At 46.7% G+C, this 17888-nt stretch overlaps 1 protein-coding gene across 1 annotated transcript; it reads right to left on the reverse strand.

Moving 5' to 3' along the window:
- Positions 1 to 8083: 8083 nt before the first annotated feature.
- Positions 8084 to 17307, reverse strand: BRAT1 (BRCA1 associated ATM activator 1). The gene is made up of 13 exons (XM_009958183.2): positions 17130 to 17307; positions 16649 to 16803; positions 15730 to 15877; positions 14451 to 14823; positions 14238 to 14357; positions 13005 to 13096; positions 12633 to 12751; positions 11922 to 12108; positions 11459 to 11532; positions 10789 to 10891; positions 10410 to 10508; positions 9202 to 9380; positions 8084 to 9012 (listed from the first exon to the last, which is right to left on the reverse strand). The coding sequence occupies exons 1-13, from the start codon at positions 17305 to 17307 to the stop codon at positions 8281 to 8283; spliced, it is 2559 nt and encodes an 852-aa protein (XP_009956485.2). The 3' UTR covers positions 8084 to 8280.
- Between the last annotated feature and the right edge of the window lie 581 nt (positions 17308 to 17888).

Genomic DNA, 17888 nt, shown 5'->3' on the forward strand with positions numbered 1-17888 from the left:
CTATGGAGGTGGCTAAAGGCCAAGTGCTGTCATTGGAAACCAGCTGCGAATTAATACACGGTGTGTGATTAATGTACTTTTAAAATGCATTCATGTCCTGTCGCACTGGCTGCAGCTCTTGTGTCACATTTGGTGTTCTCAGAACATTTATTAGCCTTACAGATCCCTTGATTATTGCTTTCTCTTTTATAATTAAGCCATGAAACTCAGCATGGCGCAGCTTATGCGGTATTAATTCATGCCTGGCAGATTCTGCGTGTGCCCTAGGCTAAGGCTAAATGCTGGCAGCTGGATTGCTCTCTGCACAGTTGCTCTTCTGAAATTTTTTAATACGATTATAAAAATCACATTCTGTGCGCATATGGGCAACTCGGGGCTCACCGCTGCCGCAAGCAGCAGCAAGATGCGGTCTGAGTTCCTTGGGAGCACGGTCTGCCCCTGGCAGCGCTGGGACACGGGGCTTCCTTCGGGCCCAGGCGCTGGCTGATGCTCTCCAGGTCAGTGCTATTAGCTCTGCTTTGGTGTTAACACAGTTCTGGCTACCCCTCAGTCCCTGCTCGCCCTTCCTGGGACATGTCCGTGAAAATGTGAGCCTCACAAGTGAGTTTTGGTTCTCTCCTTTTTGTCTTGACTTTTCTTCGCATGAGGCTTAAGCTGAATCCCGGATTTCCTGGGAGGCTGCAGCTTCACGTCCGCTTTCTGTTTGCAGCTGCTGCAATGGCTGTTGGAATAGTTTTCCTCCTGGCTGGTTGCTCCTGCCCTCAGTATGGCAGTTTAACAGTTTGTGTGGCCATGTGGTGAGCTGAACAGGGAACAAAAATACTGTAAACCATGTCTGGTTTACTTTATTATTATTATTATTTTCCTTCTCCTGGGCATTAGTTGTACGAGTGACTGTGCTGAAGGAGTTAGAGCTCAGCACTACTGGGAGGGAAGTCACTGGAATGACCCAGCACTAGTGCCCTGGCTGCTGCCAGTCCAGAGGTAACAGCTTGAATGCAGAATTCATGAAGCCTTTTCTGGGCCGGGTGTTGAGACAAGTGGATAAGTCCAAGCAGTTCCCTAGTTGCCTCCTCCGAGGTCCGAGATGCAGCACAGAGCGGGCAGTGAGGGGCTCCAGCAGCCCTGCCCACGTGGCTGTGGCCTGCAGGGCTGCTGAAAGTCCTACCAAACTTCAGATGTGGGGACATAGTGCCGGGAGGCTGTGTGACAGCTATTGAAGAGCACCTGTGACCGTGTCCCTTATCTACTCTGGCCGTGAGAGAAACAGCCTGGAAGCTCTAGGAGCCAGGACATGGATACCCAACCATTCAGCTGTACGCGGAGGTTCTTCATGGGCTGCAGATGCCGTAATGCAACGGCTGTTCTGCTCTGCACCGTGCATGTTATTTACAGGCATACACGTGCTGCTCAGGTTATCAATTATTACTAATCAAACCATATCTGATGAGACCTGAATGCTGATCATTTCAAAGCTTCTGTTTCAAAAAACCAGTGCCAAAACCTACGTGCAGGATGTAAAGCCATAGTGCAGAAACTCTTTCAGCTCAGATGTTTCCATGGAGATGGATCTTTGATCTCACTGTAATAAATAAAGGGCGGAGAAGATGCTCCCAAACTAGGGAGGAAGGAACGGCTGATCCCTACAGGGCAGAAGTTCTCAGCAGGAATTAGGGAGACAGGACGTCTTTCTCTCTTCTTCTTTTTTTTTTTTTTTTTTTTTTTTCCCTTCCATGATGCCATGTCTGTAGTAACGGCGAGGTTGAGCTGTCTGCCCGCCAGCGCTGCGGCGTACGCGGAGGACGTGCCTCTCATCCAGCCAGCCAGACGGCGTGCTACACCTTTGAGCTGCCTAATTTAATGCTGCTGAAAAGTCAGACCTTTGTCTGCGCAGCAATATTCACCCTGCGCTGCGGGATTTGGAGAGCAGCGACACAGGGCTTTAATACCAGTGTGAGACATGCTCATTTTCTTGACTGTGGTGAAGCAATGTGAGGATAAGAACAGCTGGGAAAAGTGCTGCGTTTACAGGTAAAATATGGAGGGGAAAAAAAAATAAATCACATTTTACTCTGGCACGATGTGTAAAACAGAAGTGTTTAATATGCTGACGCGGAGGTAGTGACCAAAGGCAACAGTCAAGTTGGCTTTATCCACATGGATGAGCTTTGACTGCAGCGGCGACTCGTGTGTTGCTAGAGCTGTCAGCAGGATCAGGGCTGTTACTCCTGGCACTGGAAATCGAGGCCTCAGTGGCTGGAGCTGAAAGGGAATTCATTAGGAAAGGGCATAATTAGCTTCAGTAGTCACTGAAAACGGCCGCTGGGAGTCAATGCGGTCACATGCACTCCGGCAGGGTGTTCCACGCCGAGACGCGCTGCACCAGCTGCTGAAGACGATGCCCCGTGTGCGAGTGCCCAGACAGGCCCGCGCAGCTCACGCGTTCGCGCGGCCGTGCCGAGCCGGGCGCGCCTGTTTGTGCCTTTCTCGCTCCGTTTGGCAGCCGGGTGGTGGCTTTTCCTGGTCACTTCCGATCTGTTCACGGGATGTTGACAGATCCACCCCATTGTCTCTGCTACCAGCATGGCCTCAAACAGGTTTTCTGCAGCATGTGAGAGTACGTAGGGTGAGCGAGCTGCTGTATACAGCCTGTTGCAATATGGGTTTTTTTCCCCTTTTTTAAAAATGTACCTTCCGTGGATGCATTGGTCTGGCAGCCGTGCTAATTAGGGTCTCTCTGCTTTAGGGGTTTATAATACTCCACCCAGGCAAAATGGTGCTTAAGTACCTGTTATGGCTCCCTCCACCCCGTCCCACTGCTGCTTTCTCCAGAGCCAGTGACCCCTTTGTGCCTTCTGGATCCCGGAGTCCTTAACAACTCAACCACCACTTCATGTAATTTTAAAGTTCCAGCTTAAATACTTTATTTATAAGGATATATGTTGTTTGCAGCTCTGAAAAAGTTATCATCTTTTCCAAACATTGCAGAAGCCTTCACTGTCGAACATAGCCCACAGGTTCACTTTAGAAGCTGACAGGTGTAGTTTTTGTTGATTTTGTTGATTTTTCAAATGACTTTCACTGAAAATACTGTCACATAGCTCCCTGTTTTTCAGAAACTGACAATTTAGCTGAGAAAGCCATGTTGCTGTCTTTTGCACTAGTTCACTGGGAAGAAAATACGTTGAAAGAGCCTGCACTATTAAAGATATTTTGAACCAAACTCACTTCCACTGATTTCAGTGGAGGCTTTAGCCTTGTTTTCACGGTCAAAACCTAAAGCATAAAATATTCTGAGAGGTCTAAGTTAAGGTTACTAGACGGTAATGAAAACAGCATTTTTATCCTCAATTACATGGACAAGATGGGATGGCTGTGCAGCCACAGCTGTTTGTCTCACGGCTGAGACAAGCCAGTATGGATGCTGTCACTTAGCAACCATTGCCATTTGTGTTTAAACTGCAGCGTTTTTGTTGTTGGCACGTAGTGAGAGTTGTAATCATGAGATCAGTCCCGTGAAGGGTGTTTGTTTTTGAAAGCGATGGGCTCCAGGGCTCACCTGTGCCCCAACCGGCCTATATGAGGGCAAAATCCAAAGAATCCCATGTGAGGTGGCTAACGCAGCTTAATAACAGTTTATTTTTGAGCTGGCTTGGCTGGGCCAAGTTGTGTTTCAAGACGTACAGCTTGGATTCACCATCTGCCAGACCTGGCTCTGCAGCTCCTTCGTGCTGGTCGCACCCCAGCCCAGAAGCTGGTTCAAGGCCAAAGCTCCGAGCGTGGCGGTGGTGGTGGTGGTGAGGGACTGGCTGAGGCGAGCCTTGATGTCCCTACGCACAGCAGCACAAGCTCCCTGCTGCCTTCTGCTGACACAGTCTGAAAGCTCAGGGAATACCAGGTCAGTGGAGACTGGAAATAGGAAGACAACAAGATAATGAAATGGGAGAACTGAAGATCTGAAAGTGTACCCACCTCTTAAGGGTAATTCCCACCTACCTTGCACTGAAAAGGAGTGAAAAGGGGCAGTCTGGTGAAAAGGGGCAGTCTGGTGAAAAGGGGCAGTCCTGCCATGGTTCAAGCCCTAATGCTCTACAGGAGCTGTTCAAAGTTGTGGTTTTACTTTATACCTGATCTGGTTTGATGGGGCAATGTCTGTCAAAGGAAGGGGTGCACCCTCTGTCCCAGACAGCATGTTCCTGCCCTTGCATGATGTTTAACAACTGGGGAATACCTTGGTTTGGATGCGTTTGTTTTGGAGGCAGCCGTGAGAAAGGCATCTTTGCAGCCCTGTTATATATTTACAGTAAATAAACACATTAAGCTGCTGTGCTCTAAGCAGAGACTTGGTACCAGTATTGCAGATAGAAATACTGTTTTCTTTAGCTTCATTTTGCTTTAACTGAAACAGTTGTGTAACTGCACCTGTAGTATTGCAGGCACTCTTGAGGCAGGCGGCTCAGTTCCCCTTCCACCCGGGGATGAGTTATAAGCGTATCCACGATGTGTGTGTCTGCAGAGCCCCAGTGCTTTCATCACAGCTGTGCATCGCCAGCGTTGTTCCACCTCGTTCAGACACACCACTTCTTCAGAAGGAAACCCTTCCATCTCTCTGTGTGCTGGCTTGCAAGGTCTGTCCCGTCTGTGGAGGAGCACATCTGACGCAGGCAGAGGTCTGGCCACGTTCAGTGGTGGTTTATTTCTCAGCAGAGGACAAACCCCACTGGTCTAAAGGGAAATGACACAGACCACAGAGGTGCTGCTACTGATACATTTTTCTATTGTAAGTTGTTGAGAACTTCTGCAGTGAAGCTGGTTGAGTTTCGTCTCTAACACACTGTAGTTTTTGGAAGCCGTGATGAATGTGTATTGAAAAGTAGAACAGATTTTATCGGAGATGGACAAAAGAAATTGCAGAGATATGCATGATTTGATCTGTAATCACAGAGCACATGTATCTAAGCTAAAGCAACAGCCTTAGACATTTATGGCCCATTTTTGACTAAGTTGTGCAGTTAGTGTAATTAGGCAAAGAATATTCTTGGGATTTTAAATGCCCATTGTATTAAAACAGAAAATTAACAGCCGTTCTTTTGGCAGCTTTTATAAAGCTGTTGCTGGTGTAGGGCTGAGCCACAGATGCTTATTCTCTCCTGTGTCTGTTTGAGCAGTTAAAGGATAAATCCTTTCTTTAGAGTTTTGTCAAAATGTACTGAAAGCAACTGTAGGAATTTCATACCTGTGTACAAATCGGGCAACAGAACTTACACTGGCCCTGTGCAGATAGAGTTGAAATGAGCTTTGTAATCTTCTTTCACAGTACCAGCCACCAGAGACGTAATTTTTTCTTCACATTAAAGCAAATGACAGTGCTGAGCCTCGGTGCTTTTTGCATCCAACAAGGCCCATGTCTGGCCACAGCCTTTGCTGATATCAGCTGCAGTGTGTGTGTGCGCGTGCACGTCGGAAAAACCCTCGGTGGTGCCTGCCTCCTGCAGGAACCGCACACAGCTACAGCACCGATGGTGTGAAAGAAGCAGTTACCGCAGAAATCCACCCCAAAAACGGCAGCTTTGAACTTTCTCCATGTCCGCAGCGGAAGGCCAGCAGCCACCTCCTTCTCTACAGCGTTGGAGTCCTCAGTGTGTGACAGGAGCAAGCTGGGAGTTCACGGAGGGACCACTGTCGTCACGTTGTGAAGTGGTGAGTAGCAACGGCACTTGTTGAAGCGAATGCTCAGTGTGCATGTGTGGGTAACAACTTTGCTTCTCAGGACTGTCTCCTTGACAGTTAAACCCTCCCCCTAGGCACACCACAACCGCAGCGCCTTGACAAGACCTAGCACGTGGTGTAAATTCTTAATGCAGCAGAAAGCTGCGTGGCTGGGATGAGGATCCTGTGGAGGTGCAAAAAAAAGCTTTGGTCCATAAGAAGTGGGTTGAAAACGGGTTGGCAGTGTAAGTGGGGTAGGGCTTGTATGAGTTCTTGTGTCTGCAAAGATGGGCCCCCTAGAGAGGGGATCCCAGCACGATGGGTCATTCACGTCAGTAGCTGGTGGTGCAGCATGTTTACAAATTTGGTAGCCAAATTTTCAGCTCACAAATCCCACTGCCATCGTCCTCTGTAGAAGGAATCACGGTGGGGGTTTTTTGCTTTCGTCTCCCTGAGCCTCTCTAGTCCCTGGCATTTGTTCCTCACACTGCTCAGATGTTCATGACCCTTCATGTTTCTCCCAGTTGTCAGGTGTGGGATGTCAGCACGAGCATCTCAGTGTTAATAAGTCTATCTTCTGTAACTAGAGCAGCAGAGCAAACAAAGTAAGGCAATGCAGTGAGCTCAGAAGAGAGAGGAGTACAGAATCAGCCCTGAGTCACCTAATTGATAGAGGACGAGACCTGTTTTTAATGAAAGTAAAAGAGTCCTTACTGCCCCTTCTAAAGATAAGGAGCCCTCTGGTTTGTTGTACACTTGGCTTTAGCGTACAAGCACCCTGTGTATAAACAAGACTTTGGGTTGCAATCAGGTAAACGGTATAAACTTAATAATGTCATCATCATCCCAGTCAATTTAAAAGAAAAAAAAAGTTCTATTAAAAATTAATAGGTCTGGGAGTCCAGAGACCTCAGTAATAAGCAGTGAGTTTCCTTTCTGTAACAAGTCACTTTTTCAATTTGCTGATATTTGAGTAATTCCTTGGAGTCCCCTAAACTGCACAGCCCTGAAATCACAAGAAGATGTTTACCCAGCAACCTGCTGTCTCCTTTCCTGGAGCGTACCTGACCTATTACCAACACATAATGCTGGGTTTGGAACTATAATCCCTTCACCAGGCAAGATTACTAAAAACCCACCAACAATCCACGCTTCTTTAAGGCAAATCTCTTCACTCTCACTAACCGTTTCAATTTCTGAGAAAAACACAGTGGCAGGAAAAGGCCTCATTTTTAATATCTTCTGTCTTTTGCCAAGTGTAGACCATCCTTAGGTAGAATTGTGTATCAGAAGCAGAGCTGCTTTCTCCTAATAACAGCTGCTGGTACAACACCCAAGGGCTCTGTCATACATCAAGCTGTGCACAGAGTGACAGGTAAGTGTGCTGACCTCATTAAAAGGCATAGAGTGAATCTTCAACCTCAGCAGCAAGAAATTCAAACTACATGTCACCCTATTGCAGTGCTGCAGGGATAATATTGAAGAAGGAGATTGAAGAAGTTTTTCCAATGCACTAGATGCTACAGCCTCCATTAGCCTAAAATGAGTGTTGCGGTCCTGCCTCGTACGCAAGCTGCGGGAGGATAAAGGACGCTAAGTAACACCTCAGTGCTGGAAAGGAATACAGCATGGCCTGATCTACTCCTTTTTTTTTTTTTTTTTCCTCAGGTTTCAGAAAGCTTCTTAGCACATGGCAAGACGCTGAAGCAAGTCGCAAACGAGAGCCTTCCCTGAGTTTTTTAAAAATTGGCAGTTTTTTCCCAGAAAACACTCTTGCCGTTTTGCCACTATAGCTGCTGTTTTCTAATTGTTTACCAAAGCCAAGCACAGATCTAGTCTACGATGAAAAAGCTGCAGGTGTCAGTTTCTCTGACTAGTTAGAAGCTAGCCTAGTTCTGCAGGAATGGAGAATGGGAGCACTTGAAAAATTCAGCAAAATGGACTTGTTTCTGGCTTCAATTAAAAACAAAGTCAGCTTTTTAGTGTCACTGCTGAGATCAAACAAGTATGTTATCTATAGAAGAAAGTTTGTGATGAAAGTTGGGATGTTAAGGATGATCAGCTTTTGACTCTTTAAATGCCACCTTCTGCTCTAGACTTCAAAATGCAACAGGGAAGCAGAGAACTCTGATTTTAGAATGGAGATACGGACAAGGTTGAAACAAGTGTCCCTTAAAACCAGTCTTCACCAGTTTTAGCTACTTCAGCTCTGCAAGGAGCATGCAACAACTTGCTTTCAGTCACTGCTTTGTTTTTTGAAATGTTTCATTATGCAGGCATAGTCTGGTGCTTTCTTAAAAGACATGGGACTTAAAACCGAACAAATGCATTTCTTAATGTGTTTACTTTGAAAAACAAATCATAGTTTATTGGAGACTACACTTTTTAACAAAAAAATTCATCAGTGTTAAAGCAAAATTTTCTAACCCATTTAACAGATAACAAAATCATCCTTTTCCATTCAGCATAAAACTTTATCCTCTCTCAAGAAAGACTTCATGACTGGTAGCAAAAAATTCTTCTACAGAAGAAAACTGCTTAAACATTGCTCCCTTGGAGCAAAAGATGTCTTCAGTAACAGTCAGCTTCATTCTCCTCTATGGTCCCCATAGTAGCAAGAATGTCTTGTAAGAGGGACTGAGGGCTTTTCTCCACATGGTCACTACTTTTATTTAGCTCATCATGTAGCTCCTCTAAGTCTATTGTACCCAAAGCTAGCATCATGGTCTCTGGATCTTCAAAATCCACCCCATTGACACCGTCTGTGGGGAAGTTCTGGGCCAGAGAACCCTGCCTTAGCGTCCTTTGTAACCAGGCAATGCTGTGTCCTGCAGGTGAATCTCCAGTCTCTTGTGAATCCCTCGGGGTATAAACTGGATAGAAATCGCTTCTTAAGCCCAGCAGTATATCACAGGCTCTCTGACCTACTGGTTTGTCACAGTCGCACAAAGACCGAAACAAAAAGCTGAACAGTTTTGCTTGGCAAAATATCTGCAGCAGCTCCTTCTCTTGAATGGAGCTAGTGACTGCAGATGGGACAGGAGCATATGGGTGTTCAGGAAGGCCAAGCTGGCAAACTGTCTGACTACTGAAAACTGAAACCAGTTCCAAACCACCAAGTCTCACTTCCCAGTCTAAGTCCTGTTCCACAGTTTGGATCACTCTAGAGACAAACTGCTCTGTATCTTTCAGCTGACCTGTGCAGCCTTGTCTCAGCCACTTGGTGAAGATGCGGATCACAGCCCTCCTAGGAAAGCCCTCTGGGTCCGTCGATAAGATTTCCTGGAGCTTTGCTACAGTGTTCTACATGTAGAAAGATAAAGAGAATGAACACGCAAAGAAACAAGAACAGCAGAAGTAAAATCTAACGCTTTCATTACTGGTTGAGAAATCTGCCTGCGTGAGACTGCAGGTCACTCGTGAAGTAGCACAGCAGTAATTTGATGTGTAGTTCTGCGTGGTTCTGCAGTGGGCTACACAACGTCCTCATACCTCTTTATGGTACTGATTCCCTACGACAGGTGACTCTGTAGCAAAGCAAGTAATGAAGGCCAAGTGTCCCACAGCAGTCACAGCACTCGCTCGCACGTAGCTTTCCGGATCGTCAAGAAGACTTTCTGTGAGCCTCGGCACCTCTGAAGACAGGAGGGACTGCCTGAACTCATCCTGGTCTGTAAACAAGACAGCAATCCAAAGAAGCGAGGCTTTATTCTCTCAGAGCATGAAGCTGTGTCCAACGCAAACAGCTCTTTGCGTCATACAAAGATGCCCACTGACTGCAGGGACAGCTGCCAGTGAGCTGAGCCACTGCAGAGACCAGGCAGCTGCTCGCAAGAGCACAGACGCTCTGTGTCAGGCTCCCCATTTTCCAGCAGCTTGGTGACTTTCAGTCAAGCCCTGCAAGACACTGGAACTTGGAAAAAATCTATTTACAGTTCTTCCAGCAACAAGAAAAATCTTTCTCCGGGCAAGCAGGGACATGGTTTCAGCTGCACCAAACTCACACCTTTGCTTAAAGAAGGAAAAAAATAGCCTTCCTTTCTTGTTACCAAGGCATACAGCAAAGAAAAAGAACACAACAGCAGCACTGAGAGGGGCTCCAGGGTAAACTGCTAATGCAGCTGAGTCTGCTGGATACTTCCTTTGTGACCTAGGGTCAACAGTAGTTGGCAACATCCCCGTCTCTTCCAACATCGCAGAGCTACTGTAGGAGAGTACCACCTGCTGCAAAGCCTGAGCTACCAGTAAAGTGGAAAATCAGTAATTAATCCAAAGCTTTTAGCCTCCTAAATCCCAGCCTCCAGCCTGATGAGTGAAACCAAACAGACTCCGCACTGCAGAGCAAACTGAAAAAAGGGAAAGTGTCATCTGCCATGAAGCATGGTCATCTGCCATGAAGCATGGTCATCTGCCTTGACCTAAGTGTCTCAACATATAAGACTGTCTCAACACCCCTCAGTTTAACTCGCCAAAACTGTCATTAAGGAGGGCACAGTAATCTGAGCTCAACAGAAAAGTAGGGTAAGTTTATTAACCTTTTTGTCAGATTTTGATTATGATCTAAGAGTAAAAATATTGACACTTCTTTCTTTTCTCACCCCTCCAGTTACAGGTCACAGGATGCTTCACAAGCCTGACTGACCTTCACAACACCAAAAGAAATACTTCTTCAATCTGAACTGTTAAATCTCCGTACCTACCTCTCAAGCACTTAATCAGAACAGTGAGGAACTCCAGAGAAGAATCCCTTACTTCCCAGCAAGGACTGCACAAACGCTTCTGCAGCACCAGAAAGATATCTGTAAAAGCCAGGTGACAAGCTTGAATGGACATGAAAGGCAACAAGCCATTCCCAAGCAATCACTGTACAACCTCTGTATCATTTTATCTGATGCAATCCCTTTTGCTGCTGCGTGCTTCTCCCAGAGTTCCTCAAAGCACTATTTGGGCAGCTAAACCTAAATTCAACATAACTGCAAACAAATGAATCCCAAGTGCTCTGAGCAGGAAAGGCAGGCAAGAGCAGATTTCATATATGCCACCAGCTGCTGTCTGTCCCAACCTGAATAGCTTCGTTACCTTCCAAAATCTTCCTAGTTTGTTGCCACTGACTGTTGGAGCAGGACAGCTCCTGCAAGCGCACCAACCACTTGGATGTAGCTTGAAATGTTTTCTTTAGAACCTGAAGCAATACAAGGTAGATTTACTTTACTACGGAGGAGGCGTTGTTGCCTTTATGCTAGATAAAATTTGTCCTAGCCTCAAACTTACAGAGAAATTCCCAGAGTAAACAAGTACACGTGCTTCTTTACTAAGAAGTACACCACAAATAAGTTGTGCTTATATAACACTTCTAACAAACACCTAGAAAATGCCTGTTCTCATATTATAAAGTTTTAGTACCTCCAGCTTTTGATTTGTAGTTGTCAGAGTCATTCAAACAAAACAAAGCAAGAAAACAAAACCCCTTAATGCAAAAAATTCAATACTTAAGGGCCATGTCAAGTTAAGTATGCCGGTGCTACTCTTTGATGTGATAGCTCCTGTCTTTTCACAAACAATGTATTGGTCAGTTACTCACTCATTAGAATTTTAGCTATTTCCTGCAAGCCACCCAGAACCAAGACAAGTTCCTACCTGCTCTGATACAAACTGTCCTGGGAAACAACTATTGTCAGATAATTTCTCAGAACTACATCCCACTGGGGCAAGCTAATAGACTTGGCTCGCTCCTTAGTTCCGTACTCACAGTAGGGCTGGTGTTGGGACTCTCCAGGTATGCCAGAAGGACATCAAACAGACCTCCTGTGAGCACGTCACAGCCTGAAACATCGAAATCAAAACTCAAGGACCAATACTGACAGAAGGAGCAGCTGAATCGCAATTCAGCTGCAGAAATACAGAAAGACACAGGATTGTAAAACCATTTTGAAGAAGAAAGCAAATACAGGCCTGAGAGTAAAGGAGAAACATCCAATTTCTCACAACCGCCAAAACCTTTTTTAATTACAGCATTATCTACCCTGGCTCATGCACAGAAAGCAAGGTCAGTAAGTAGGAAGAATTACAAAAAAGTGAAAAAGCTTCAGAAATGGAAGTGGCAGTGTTCATTCAGAAAGATCAGTGAAGAGGAATGAAAAATTCTGCAACTACAGAATAGCCAAGTATTGCAAAAATAAAAAAAAATTAAAAAAGTGCAAAGATGAACTCACCTTTTCGTTCCGAGAGTGCTGCTAGGACATCAAGAGCTGACCTTTGTACTCTGAAGCAGTTGATCAAGATTCGGCTTATCTTGCTTCCCAGAGGAGAAGCTGGACTCAGGAAGCCATTACAGAATTGCAGTATTGTCGTGAGAGAGTGTAGCAAAGATGGATAGGGTAAATCCACCGGCAAATGAGTCTAATGGTAGGGGTGAAAGAAAAAATTAAAAAAAAAAGAAAGAAAGAAAAAGGTTTCCAGCAAAATCTCAAGCATGCACACAGAGCAGGAGTTTTTGGTCAAGAGGCGGCAAAAATTGCAATTTCTAGTGTGTTCTTAAGGTACCACAATGCTAATAACTACAAATTATCTTCCTCTCTCCCAAGAACTATTGCACAGTTGGAAGGAGATTCTCACTGCTTGGGAAAGCAGTTCAATTTATGTTTTTTCACTGGATTAATAACTGCAGTAGAAGTAAGGTACGGTGACAAAGCTTGTGAAGACAGATTTAAAACCAAGCGCCGTCCCTCTTTACAAGCCTCAGTATTCCCCTGCTTTCCTATTTGGAGTCTGCTGTGCTAGATTTCTTTAATGTATGGAAGCCCTCACTGTCAACTCCTCTCCACGTTCTGTTCAGATGTACTGCAAAAGTTTGTAACCAATCTTATCGCTGTCGTTCAAGGACCAATTTGATCCACAGGCTTTTTTCCTTCTTTGAATGTTACCAGAGACAGTAGCTCCTCCAGATGAGCGAGGGTCTGACACAGGAGACTGGCACAAGATGACTTGGAGGACAGAAGACTTTCAACAGTGATGGGATCACTAACAGACTCATCCAGCACACCTAGAGGACCAAAGAAGGGAAGAGCTTGGGTTGTTAGTGAATACAAAGGACTGTGATTTTTAAAGTTAATCAAGATATTCAGGTGATGTAGTATGAATAACCCTTCAAATGAAACTGTTAGTAGGATGCTGCACTTTACCATCAACACTGCTACTGCCCTTGACTACTTCTACTCTTCCTCCTCCAGTTTTGTCTGCACCACTTAAAACCCTGGCAAGCAGACTAGCCTCTAACTTTCCTATCACAACTGTACCTGCGTATTCCAGCGGCTGGGAGGCTGCTCTCAAAATACAGTCCATTGGCTGAAGTAGAACAGTCAGTGCTTGAATCCTCACATCTTGTGGGCTTCAAGGAGGAAACGGCAGTTATTGAAACAAGAACACTTCAATTCCTTCCCAAACATCTGCCCCCAAATGCCGAGCAGAGTAATGTTTTTCATGCAGGCTTTTAAACAAGCCAGCAATGGCAGAGCAATGAAAGTATTAGCACAATTCAAGCCTTCTTACAAGTTTCCCTGGCTAACCAAAAGCAGAGGAGAAATGGCTCTGGAATTTAGAAGCAGCCTTACTAAGCTGTGCAAATAGAGAGTGGGATTCTGTGAAAGAAGGGGGCTTAGGGAGAGGCTTTTCTTGTCAACAAAATGGTTCCCATGTATCTTAAGAGAGCCTGTAAATCAGCATCCATACATCCTGTGTTCATCTGATGACTTCTTGATGCTTTTTCACTACCTGAAGAGGGGTCGCGGAGAAGATGCAGGCAGACCTCCCAGAGGTGCACAAGACAAGAATCTTAACTTGCAACAGGGTAGATTCCAACTGGATATACAGAAAATACTTTTCATAGCAAAATGAAAGTGGTTAAGCACTGCAACAGGTTGCCCAGAGAAGCTGTGGAATCCTTATCCTTGGGGATATTTGAAACTTGAATGGTGAAGGCCCTGAGCAACCTGATTTATCTCTGAAATTATCCCTGCACTGAACAAGAGGTTGAATTAGATCACTTCTACAGGTTCCTTCTAACCTAGGTTATTCGACAACTGCCAACAGAACCTCCAGATGCACACTTCTGCTGGACAGCAGTGAAAGCTCTTCCACTAGTCAGTGTTTTTGTGAAAGAGAAAACTAAACAGAGACTACTGGATTTGACAGGCAGTCAAATTGTGTCCATCTTAGTCAACCCTGGCAGTATTAAGTTAAAGGAGTTTGCTATTTCTTCCTGAAATGGGCTGGCTGAAGGCAAGATGCAAGTGTATACACATAAACATGACACTGGCTCCTTTCATTTCTCTCTCTTTGGAACTGTACTATTCTTACTATCAGTGTCTGAAGTTGGTCAGCTACTGGCATGATTCTGGCCAACCAGTCTTACGTATTAAGGAATGTAGTGGAAAATGCAGTGAAGAAAAAACCAGTTATTGGAAAGGCATCAGAGATACTAATACAGAAACACTCACAGAGTACAAAAGTTTCATTGCATTAAGTCCTACCATTTGTAGAGCTTCAGAATTCCCACTACCAAAGGACCCGCTTGTACTGGGGTTAAGCGTTCCAGCGCAGAAGTCACTAATGCCCAAAAACCGCCTTCAGTGTCACAAAACACAGGGGACCTGAGAAGAAGGAAGTGTAAGTAATATGTCCTATGAGATGGTGGAAAACAAATATATTCTATCACTGGATCCAAGGTTCCAGAAGAGCTTTACCGTGCCATGTTAAGCAAAAGATTTGCCAGCATGTGGGGTGCTTGAACAGTCTCTTCCATGAAAAAGGATTCTATCTGCTTTGCTATGCCTAACCAAAGTACTTCAGTCCATGCAGCACGACAACTGCCAAACAAACTAGTTAACAGCTTTAACGACTGTTCGATGCGAGAGGCAGAGCCGGACTGGAGGGAATCTTCTATGTGCTTTATGATCATCTGGGCACACGCTGGCCAGTCACGGTCCTTTGTACTGAGAGGTTTAGTTGTTTCGGACTCTACAGAGAGGGTGAGCATGTGCACCAGAAGCTGACTGGCAGCTGAAGCCACGAACAGGCTGGGATCCCCTTGCAGAGTGAAGATCACATCTATGCCTCCTGTGTAAAAACAAAACAAGTCACCGGGGGAAAACCAACAGCCTTCCTATTGTGAGGTGGAGCCTTGCTGCACTCCAACCATATATTATTCTAATTCAAGTACTACACAGCTTTAAACGGTGGTGGAGGTGTTCTTTATACTTTATTTTGTAGTCTCTACAGCATTTCAAAGTCAGCTAGTCCTTACGGACAAAAAACCAACCAAACAAAAAGCAAACAAAACAAGAAAGATTGTTTTCAGATTCTCTGGTGTTTTAATAACTCGGGAACAGAAGAGGACTTCGATGTAACATTAGTAACACTAGGAGAGTTGACAGCACACTCACTGTGTATTTATGGAAGGAGCCTGTACCATCTCTGGACACAACCAGTAGGAAAAACGTGAATGGCAGCAACAGCACTACTTTCTATCACACAGACAGCAGCACGTGCTGCATGTTAATACCAATCCAGTCTTTTAGACCTCTCTGTACCTGGGATCTAATTTGGTGTTAGCAGCAGAATTTACACACCCATGTAACAACAGTGGGACTGAAAATGTAGACAGGTATGAAGAGATTAATGAGCCCCTGGTTAGTTTTTCTGCACTAAAATCACACTGAAATGTACCTTTTAGTAAGAGTCACCAACAAGAATACAGAAGGCTCTCAATAAGCTATTTTTACCGTGTGTTTCATAAGATGTGCCTCTTTCATCTCTAAAAAAGGCAGCATCTTCAGCTTTTGGGAAAAAAAAATAAAGAAGAAATTAAACGCCTAAGTAATTTAACAAAAACCCCACCACCTTTCAAAGACTTCAGTGTTTTTGACAAATGGCTTATTTTTACCTCTCATTTGACATCTGAGCAACAGAGTGGAATGGAAGAGACAGAGGATTTGGGGAGTTAACAGTCCCAGAAGTACTCACCACCATTGCAGAGGAAGTGGAGGGCAGGCTGGTGATGCATCATGCTGTGCACACCCTTCACCCAGCCACTGCGCACGGACGCATCCTCCCACTCCGCGCTGTTCAGAGGCCCGTCCCCGCCAAAGAGCCTGACCAGCAGCTGCTCCTGCTGAGGCAGAGCAGAACACACAGAGTGAGCAGTAAGCAAAGAGGCTCGAGGGGAGTGGAGAGGCTGCTCTGCCATCCAGGTCAGGATCAATACTGTAATGAAACTTTCTATTGCTAGAAGTACAACTAAAGTAGAAAATTTTCACAATCCCACGCTTAAACTCAATACATTATCTCTTTCATGGACTAAGCAACTGAGGTAGTCAAATGCAAAATCGCTTATTTTTCAGATGCCAGGGACAACTTATGCATACATCAGTTTCATCAGACTGCTTTATGCAGTTGGAGGCATCTCTTGCCTGAACAGAGGCTTTTGGATTTTGGGTTTTGTACTATAAACATATTCTGTTGTAGAAAGCAAGGCTTTAAAAACCTCCCTCATTTTTACAGGGAATAGGCGATTTCCTGTCAACCTACTATGGAGGGAAAATTACATCTGTTAGCGCAGTTTAGATCTACAGGATCTGTCCAGGGATGTGACATTTTGCAATGACTGCTGTGACATGGTGTTGTTCCATATACTGTTTTGAACTGAAAATAAGAACCACTGCATAGCAGCATTGTTAGTACTACTGTGGCAAGGGAGAAGTAAGAAGATAGCAGCTTTACATGAGAGCTGAAAAGGAACAGTATGATTGTAGGTCTTCCTTACCATACCACTGAAATTTTATCACTAGAAATTTTGTAAGCAGAACACATACATTTTCAGGTGTCCTCCATATAGAGGGAGGGAACGGATATGTGGCAGAAGGTACCTGGGTAGCCGACTCACCTGCAAGTGTTGGAATCGGTTTTCGGAAGCAGCAAGTATCCCAGCTAACTGCAGAGTGAAGGAGAGGATGCTCGGACTGGGCTTGGGCAGTGCCAGCACGGAGGCGATGAACTCTGTCAGACAGGGGTTGTCCTGCACCAGCTCCACGCTAGGATCTAGCGACCAGGGGTTGCCCGAGAAGAAGCCAAAAAACAGAAGGTCACTGCCAGGAATTCTGTCCTCTCTCGGAACTCTAAGCCTGAGCCGAGGGTAACCCCTCACAACTGTTAGCGCCGAATTTGGGTTCGCCTGAAAGCCAAGCCCAGCTGCAGCCCTCAAGTACTAAACAGCGCTTTCAGGTGCCACCGAGGGAACAGCCCCTCTGAGGGAGGCTTCCCCCAGGGACCGGGCCTGCGGGCCTCCCTCCCCCTCGGACAAGCCCCTGCGGTCACCGGCGGCCAGGGCCGGGTGGGGGGACACCCTGGGGGCAGCGGGCACTCACCGAACATCGTCAGTTCCTGGAACCAGTCGAGCAGCTTCTCCAGGCAGGTGTCGTCGCAGGCGGCCTGCCGCGGGCCGGCCAGGGCGGCGCAGACGCTCGGCAGCAGCAAGGAACACTCGCGGGTCATGGCGAAGCGGCGGCGGGCCCGGGCGATGTAGAAGGATCTCTGGAAGGCCATGACCGGGAGGGCGCCGGCCGCGGGGTCCCTCCGCGCCGTCACCGTCAGAGACCCCCGTGTTACCGACCCCCGCCGCAAAGCGAGTGTCGCAAAGGTGGGGGCGTGGCCAAGGGGCCAGGTCAAGGGGAGTGGCCGGGGCGGGCGGTGAGACGGGAGGATGCTCCGCCCGTGGGGGTGCTGCCGTGGGGGGCCGGGACGGGGGGTCCCGCGGTTGCTCTAGAGGCGGTGCCCATGGGGGGCTGGGGGGGGGAGAACACACTGCTCTCAGGGCCGCGCCCCGCCTGGCGTTCCCCTGCGCCCCTGGGCAGAAGCTGCTGGCGGAGCAGAGGCGGCTGCTCCACAGCCCGCCGGCGTTCCCCGCTTTTGTAGGCCGCTTGGTGGCACTGGCGCTCCGCAGCAAGGCCGAGGCCCGCCCGCCTGTGCCCGGAGGCGGTGGCGGAGCCGCTGCAGGCGGCGCCCCTCCCACCCCCCTCGGCCTCTCTGCGCAGGCGTCGCCGCCACGGACCGGAGGGTGGGGCGCTGCTCGCCCCGCCCCGCTCCGCCCCGCCGCCGCGCGGCTGGTTGCCATGGTTTCCGCAACC

Source organism: Leptosomus discolor, chromosome 14 (assembly GCF_034619465.1).
Source record: "Leptosomus discolor isolate bLepDis1 chromosome 14, bLepDis1.hap2, whole genome shotgun sequence".
NCBI classification, from domain to species: domain Eukaryota; kingdom Metazoa; phylum Chordata; class Aves; order Leptosomiformes; family Leptosomidae; genus Leptosomus; species Leptosomus discolor.

Excerpts from the sequence above, each read along its gene's own strand:
- BRAT1 (XM_009958183.2), bottom strand. The coding sequence starts at position 17,307 with ATGGCCTTCCAGAGATCCTTCTACATCGCCCGGGCCCGCCGCCGCTTC. Across the intron at positions 14,358-14,450 it reads CTTTTGCTTAACATGGCACG|GTCCCCTGTGTTTTGTGACA; the intron begins GTAAAGCTCTTC and ends CCTTCTTCTCAG. Across the intron at positions 10,892-11,458 it reads GTCCCAACACCAGCCCTACT|GTTCTAAAGAAAACATTTCA; the intron begins GTGAGTACGGAA and ends GTATTGCTTCAG.